This window comes from Ciconia boyciana, chromosome 2 (assembly GCF_034638445.1).
Source record: "Ciconia boyciana chromosome 2, ASM3463844v1, whole genome shotgun sequence".
Lineage (NCBI taxonomy): Eukaryota > Metazoa > Chordata > Aves > Ciconiiformes > Ciconiidae > Ciconia > Ciconia boyciana.
Genome location: NC_132935.1, coordinates 67,383,326 through 67,391,514, shown reverse-complemented (window position 1 = coordinate 67,391,514; position 8,189 = coordinate 67,383,326). Strand labels below are relative to the sequence as shown.

The window sequence follows — 8,189 nt, the reverse complement described above, 5'->3', positions numbered from 1 at the left end:
CGGGCCCAAAGAGTGGTGGTGAATGGAATTAAATCCAGTTGGCGACCAGTCACAGCTGGTGTTCCCCAGGGCTCAGTATTGGGGCCAGTTCTGTTTAATATCTTTATCAATGATCTGGATGAGGGGATTGAGTGCACCCTCAGTAAGTTTGCAGACCAGACCAGGTTGTGCAGAAGTGTTGATCTGCTCGAGGGTAGGAAGGCTCTACAGAGGGATCTGGACAGGCTGGATCGATGGGCCCAGGCCAACTGTATGAGGGTCAACAAGGCTAAGTGCCAGGTCATGCACTTGGGCCATGGCAACCCCATGCAACGCTACAGGCTTGGAGAAGAGTGGCTGGAAAGCTGCCTGTTGGAAAAGGACCTGAGGGGTATTGGTAGACAGCTGGCTGAATGTGAGCCAGCAGTGTGCCCAGGTGGCCAAGAAAGCCAATGGCATCCTGGCTTGTATCAGAAATAGTGTGGCCAGCAGGAGTAGGGAAGTGATCGTGCCCCTGTACTCAGCACTGGTGAGGCCGCACCTCGAATACTGTGTTCAGTTTTGGGCCCCCCACTACAAGAGAGACATTGAGGTGCTGGAGCGTGTCCAGAGAAGGGCAACGAAGCTGGTGAAGGGTCTAGAGCAGAAGTCTTATGAGGAGCGGCTGAGGGAACTGGGGTTGTTTAGCCTGGAGAAAAGGAGGCTGAGGGGAGACCTTATCGCTCTCTACAACTACCTGAAAGGAGGTTGTAGTGATATGGGTGTCAGTCTCTTCTCCCAGGTAACAAGCAATAGGACAAGAGAAAATGGCCTCAAGTTGCACTGGGGAGGTTTAGATTGGATATTAGGAAAAATGTGTTCAACAAAAGGGTTGTCAAGCATTGGAAGAGGCTGCCCAGGGAAGTGGTGGAGTCACCATCCCTGGAGGTATTTAAAAGACATGTAGACGTGGTGCTTAGGGACATGGTTTAGTGGTGGACCTGGCAGTGTTAGGTTTACGGTTGGACTCAATGATCTTAAAGGTCTATTCCAACCTAACTGATTCTATGATTCTATGATTCTATGAAAATATTAAACAATGGGGGAAAAAATGGCTTTTTTTTTCCCCATGGTCTTGTTTCTTGCATGACTTCAGAATGTTGTACTTGACATTAAAGTAGTTCCATTATACAAACGTAAGTATCTTGCAATATACATAATATGTAATTACAGCTGGACTCCCACCCTTCTCTTTGAAAAAAATCCTTGCTTTTGTGAGTTTAGGTCAGAATCTTGATCTTGTCCGACTTTCACAGCCATGTCACAACTTCATATATTCAAACTTCTTCTGTAACCAAATGCAGCCAGAACATTCCATATTATGAATATAAATGTAAAGGTGTCTAATGTTAAAAAAGAGAACAAAAGAAAAATTGCTAAAAGTGTTTCCATATGGTAAACAAGTTTCTTTTTCTTTTATTTGACAAATCCCGGTATTGGTAATTCTCACAAACGTAGGTCTGGAATACAGTTCTCAAATATGTCATCTGCTGCTAAGAATTTGATTATTTGACTCCCCGTTTATTCATTTATTGCATCAATGGTTTGGCATTTTTAAAAGTTAATCTTTTTTATCCATTAATAATTATTGTTTAATCGATATCTTGAAATATTCCTAATGGTCAGTTTCATTAATTTAATAAAGAACAGCTAAATATCTCTTTTCTAAATACTGTCTAGTTTGTATCACAGCTTAGTTCCAAACATGTGCTTGACCAGGATTTTGAATAGTCTCATGGATGACTCATATATGCAGGGTAAACAAGATCAGTTTGAATACACGGGTTATTTTGAATTTGTCAATGCCTTTATCGTGATAAAATTTGATACAGTGGCAGCATAAATTGCCCAGGGAAAGAAAAGGAAAATAAAAGAAGAGCATTCACTGGACACTAGCTCAGTAAACCAAAGGTTTTATTCCTAACTCTGTGACTGAAAAGCTATACACCCTGGGGCATGGCACTCTGCTCCTTTTTTCCTGTGTTGCTCCTTCTTTTTCTTTTGTCTGTTTGGACTGGAGCTTCTCCCGGGTGGGTACTGGAGGTGCTAATTAGGATGGCTAGCAAAATGGGGTCCTGATCTCTGTTGTGGCCTCTAGGTGTTGCTATAATACAAATAATTAATCAAAAGAAATGTTTCATAGCGTCCATAGAGGGAGTTGCCAATTTTTGTCAGTCATGCTTAATTTTATACAATTAAACTTCTCTCTCCCCGCCTCCTCTTTGCAACATAACTGAAATTTTAGCTTTGTATATTAGACAAATGAACCTGAATGTGAAAAGTAAAGGTAGGAAAGCTGCACAAAGAGATTTGACTCACCTCTAGTTAAAGTTGCTCATTTTGGGGTGCCTTGGTGCCAGCCTCCTGTCCAAGGGTGGTCTCTACTGGAGGAACCCACTGTCATATTCCTGACTCAGCCCAACCTTCCAATGCCAGAGTCAATCATCGGGCATCACATCCTCTGCAAGGACTCTGCCCTGGTGTGGTTTAGGAGTGCAATAAGGCGCACATAAGGACACACGTGCAGGTGATCTTGATCAAGACACAGTTCTGTTCCCATGTCTAAGGACGCAACTTATGGCCCCTAAAGTAATTACAAATTGAGATAGTTTAGTGAGGATAAGCTTTTTCTTGTAGGGTGAAAATTCAGACCCTGGTGCAGGCTGGTCACAAGATCTGCGTGTTTTGCCTAACGGGACTCTAATGCAAAATGCATTGCCATTCTCATTAAGGGATTTTAAGATTTTTAGTTTAATTTTAAAAATAAGGCATTGGAAGAAAGCAACAAATAATTTGGAAGAGTTTGAGCAACCTTTTGTTTTGTCACCTTTCCAAAGAAGGAGCTGCCAATCCTGTAGCCCGCCACAGCGCACCATTTGATGTAACCTCCAGCCGAGCAGTTCCTGCAGAAGAACAGCTCTGACGGAGGTGTGCCGGAGCCATTGGCACTTATGGCAATACCCGGAATAGTGACAGATGCCTCTCAAAACTGCGTTTGTAGAAAATGCATTTGTAGCCAGACAGTTTTCTCTGGCAGGGGGTAAGTGATCCCTCCTACAAAGCAAAGGCACGGCAAGGAAAGGAACTGGACGCACATTTAAAGAAAACGCTGCAGGTGCCTGCTGGAGTGATGTCTTACCAGGGTTTACTGACACAAAGGGGCAGAAGATGGGATCAGAGCTCTGTCCTCTTTCTAGGCAGACATAGGTGCTATATGGGAGCATGAGCCCTGTAGCCACCCCCTCCCTCCCTCGTGGCCATCATAATTTGGGAGTTAATTACAATCCCTTCCTGGCATGCAGGAGAAGTACAGTGAGGGGCAGGTAGGCTCTCTGCTCTGCTCCACATCTAGTTCAGCCTCTGGGACAACCCTGGTCCAGCTCTCAATATCTAATTGAGATTGTGTAACCAGATACTGCAGGTCTTATTGTATTTATATAAAAGCTATTTTAATCAAAAGACTAGCCATTAAATTGCCAGTGTTCTTAAGCATGCTTCACCAATTTTTCCACTTTTAAGACTCAAGTAGACAATTTTTTTAATGTTTTATAAATGATAAAAATTCACATCAGATTTTATCAGAATTAAGCATACTTATTCAACACACATGGGGCCTCTGAAAAAAATGTTATTCAATTTAATAATTTTAATTTACATTGTATATGTACAAGAGCATTTCTTTCAACCCACAGGTTAACACCACAAAAAAAAAGAAAGAAAAAGAAAAAGAAAAAAACTACTGCGGTTAGCGGAGTGAAGAAACTCTTGAAACACTGTTGTCTGAAATAAAAGCAAGGCACTCTCCCTTAACACCTGATATATTCCTGAATTCTGCCTAGACAAAGGCATGTTCACACTGAGAGAGCTCTAAGAAAAGTAGTAGATTTATTCTGCGTTAACTCTTTCTTTTACCACTGTGACCTGTCACTGGTTGCACTCTAGGATGAATCTGTGTATTGAAGTTGACATGAAGGACAATTCCACAGATGACGGGATTTGGGAGAGTATCACAGTTAAGACTAGCTATGGAAGACTGGAGGACACTGGCTACGTGAAATCTCACACGGGGCTCTGGACCTGCTACCTCCCACTCACATTCCACTTAATAAATAAACCTTGCTCAACAAAAAAGCAATTTTACTGTACTATGCTGATTCGCCTGAAAATTCTTTGTAAGGGCCCACTCGCAAGAAGCACCTGCAAGCCCTCATCTGGCTGGTGCTCAGCACCTGGCAGGATTTGTCCCTAGATAAAAGTCATTTCTCAAGGGACCTTGTGTCTTACACAAGGAGACAAAAGTAAACATACTTTTGGATTTTGCGTCTGTATGTTTTTGTATGCGCACATGTGTGTGAGTGTATATATATATATATATACGTATATATATATATTTAGTATATACAAAAGCAAATTCAGTCAAAATATATTTGTCTTGCTGGTCAGGCTTGTTACAGCAACCTACAAGAAACATTAGCTTCTCTGATATTTAATTATGCTATTATGTTTGCACATAAGCTTAAAAGTCAATACAAAAAGCAATACTTTTCCAAATATTATCTGCAGGTAAACCGGAAATATTAACTATAGTGATTAGAAGTCTGTTTCCCTATTGACACTACTATAAATCTTGATATAAGAATAGTTTTTTCATAAAAGCACATCCAAACATAGTAAGTGATAAAATACCAGATTACTATTTGAAAACCATACAGTGACTCGATATCTGGGTTATCCTTTGCAGCAATTAGGCAATTCATTTGGCATCTGTTTGATTGTATAATTTAATTTCCATATAAACAGCATAGTTTAAAAAAAGACAAAAGCTAGAATGTTTAAAGCTAACAAAAGATACAGTGACATCAGGTTGACATTCAAAAATTTCCTTAGCAAAATGACCAACAAAATTTTGACTTAATACAGTGCATATAAAGTTTTTTAGAACTAAACTTTTTAAATATTATTTGAATTTAGCAAAACATGAGCAAGATTTTAATATCAAAGTGCTAAACAGTACTGCCTTAGAAGTCACTGCAAATAAACTGTAAAATAACTCTGCTTGTGATTTGACAGATATTTTATATACAAATGGTTAATAAAAAGACACGCGCACACACACACACGCACACAAATATAGGTATATACATATATATATATACACATTATATATATGTATATAGTTTTCCAACTGGTGTATCTGAGTCAGTGTGAACACCCCATTTAGTTATCATGTGTAACAGGGCTCCCATGAGCTGGCAGTCATTGCAATAAATACAGGCAAAGCCATTACAATATACCATGCATACAAACATTTATACAAATAAAGACACTATGCAACAAATTATTTCATATTAATATGGCATCAACAGTATAAACATACAAAAAGGAGTACGAACACGGAATGTTTAAACGCAGCCCACTATATCCTTCCTAGCACTTACATTCATACTATTTTACAAGACTTGCTTGTTCTTGAAAACCATCTTCTGTCCGTTTACTAACTAGTCGCTTATGTTAGAAGTCTAAAACTGAACTATCCCTGATGCTGACCCTGTATGCTCCAATCACTACTTACTCGGATTTCCTTAGCTAAGGAACAACTGAGCCACAATTGCTCCCGTGTCTTCCACATACATTTGTCAATAAGTCGCGCTACATGGAATCAAGTTTGGAAAACTCTGTCAGGTAAGTTAGTGCATGTGATTTTCTCACTTGATTTCTTCCGTTTGTTTTCATAGGAAAATAAATTAGTTAATAAACGAGACTTAGTAAGACAGCACTTTAAAAAATTGCACTTGAACATGGGAGCTAACAGCCATTGTCATTTTGCTATATTTGATTTGTATGAAATGTTCAATTGAATGTACTTTGCTAAAAAAGTGAATTTTTGTTTAGATTGTGCTGATGTATGTGCCCTTGATGCAGGAAGTATGCTAAAGGTATCCTCACAAAACACATACTACCCTGGCAAACAACTATTTGCTGTTCTTGTTTTCAAACACAGCTTCTACAACTTTATTCCTCATATACCATGAGGTGTTAAACAACAGATTTAAAACAGTCATGTTAACCTTTTACTGCTGCTGGGATAGCATTGTCCAAAAGTGCCATATTAGCCATTAAAAAACCCAAATCACACAAAAGAAAACAAAGAACACAACCCCAAACCAGTAAGCCAGTAAGTTTCAGGCCTCAGGTTGTAAGGACAAAGCGCCAGAAAAGACCTCATTTTAGACTCGGAGCTGCTTTTCTGTTAAGTGAGGGCAGAAATGTTAGCTGTAAGTCACGATCCGTTTGCCTGCTCTGGTGGGCATTTGCCTTGCAGGAGGGTGGTTTGACTCAGAAGGGTAAGGTGTCCAGAAACAGCCTGTCGATAATGGAAGGGGCTGGCACCAAATCTTCCAGTTTCAGGTAAAAGATGCGCTGCAGTCCCAGTGTGCAGAGAGAACGCAAGTCAGCCAGAACACCCAGTACCTTCGGCTCTGCAGACTCAAGCGGTTGTCCTTTGTTTTGGCAACTGAAAGTTAAGTGATCTTTCAAACTGCTTGTGATCTTGTTGCATAGCTCTTCCACTTTCTTTGGTTCTTTTAATCCATGTCGTTCTGCAAAGCGAGAGAAAAAACGCATCAGCATCCCTACCACAGATTGAGAGAACTCGTTTTCTTCCGTGTAACTCAAATCCATACTCTGGTACTCAAAGCAAAAAATGCTTTGAAAGTGTAAGATTTCTCAGAACAGTTGGGGTTATACAGTGTCAGTTAACCTTTCTGCCACACAAAATAAGGGACAGCAAGTGCCCTTTTCTCTTTAGCTGCTAAAATAGGCAGCAGAGATGCTCAATTATGATTGAAATTCTAGTACAAGGAGTCCAAGCATCCTCCATATCTCGCATAATTTTCATGATATGAGACAGAATTAATTGGGTGATTTTCCTGCAAAACTATCACAGGAGGTGTTTTGGAGATTTCCATGCTTCCCCACCAGTTGTGAATGCTCAATAACTATGGCAACCATTATTTATTCAGTGAATTCAAGTGGCGATCGATATCCTTAGCCAGCTCCATCAGCGCCGGGCCTAGAATTCCACCAGGAATTTGCAGACACTCTTATAAGAAACTAAAGGCACCTGACCACCCTTTGTTATTTTGATCAGCTGCTGCTTTTTAGTTTATTCATCTTTAAAAGGTCTAAGATAAAACAAGCCTGGAAGTTAACTATTTTGCTTTGAGTGAGCAATGCCTAAAGTGAGAAGGCAGCTGTGTTATCCATCACCAAAACCTCAGCATTCTTAAAAGGAAGGGGAGCTGGGGTTTGTCCCTCTTCAAACAGCCTTTTAAAATGCTACAACCATGTTAAACACATGCACAGTTCTTTCAGCATAAGTAGAATGAATCAAATCTCTGATTCATTAAAGCAGGCTCTTTACTGGTACACAGGGAAAGATAATTTTGTGCTGTTGGCTATCAAGATTTAGTAGATAAATTCATATAACATTTCAGAACAAATAATTTTGTGATGCTTTGATTTGTCTTTGACTTTGAAATTCACAGGTAAGTAAGAACTTGCTTAATAGCAAAGTCATAATCGTTTACACATGAAATAGAATTAAACGCATGGGACAGTCTAAGAAAATGCAGGTTAAGTTAATTTTAACCAACTAGACATATAAAAACAGTGATGGCAGCGGACGAGGAGTAATTCTGGCAGTTCTCATGTCTGATGCATTTGAAGTCATCTGCCTTCCCTGGCCCTCTCCCCCACCCCTGGCACCACGTGCCATATTGTGCCTGTTGCCCCGACGTCTTGTTCCTCTGCTCCAGGAGGAGCGGGCAATAGAAACTTTCTCTGTCCGTCCCCTAACGAACAGTGAAAAGAGTACAGTTTTCTTTACTTCCAGAAGCAGGTGTGATGTCTGCGCAAGGCGCAGTGGTGCTTTGCCCAGGCATGTGCATATAAATTCCTCGCTGCCTCCCCTTACCGCCTGTTTTGGCTAGATGTTCTTGACAAACCAATAAAACAGATGGGATTCAATGAAGGCAGTCAGAAATGTAGAGGTCTGATTTTCCACTGATATTCACCCATTTACACTTTTTTCAACTTTATTTACTTAGGCAGAGCTAGCTCCTGAAGAACACTAGTTTGGGATCAGAATCAGAGATGTGCAGACGTGTACA

General features: G+C 40.3%; 1 protein-coding gene across 2 annotated transcripts in view; it reads right to left on the bottom strand.

Annotated features, from left to right (window-relative positions):
* Nucleotides 1–3,624: 3,624 nt before the first annotated feature.
* The window catches only part of NR4A3 (nuclear receptor subfamily 4 group A member 3), a 30,270-nt gene continuing 25,705 nt past the window's right edge, over nucleotides 3,625–8,189 (bottom strand). For both annotated transcript variants that reach the window (XM_072852875.1, XM_072852876.1), the window contains exon 8: nucleotides 3,625–6,617. In XM_072852875.1, the coding sequence (XP_072708976.1) occupies nucleotides 6,355–6,617 (263 nt within the window). In that variant the 3' untranslated portion in view covers nucleotides 3,625–6,354. The remainder of the gene's footprint in view (nucleotides 6,618–8,189) is intronic.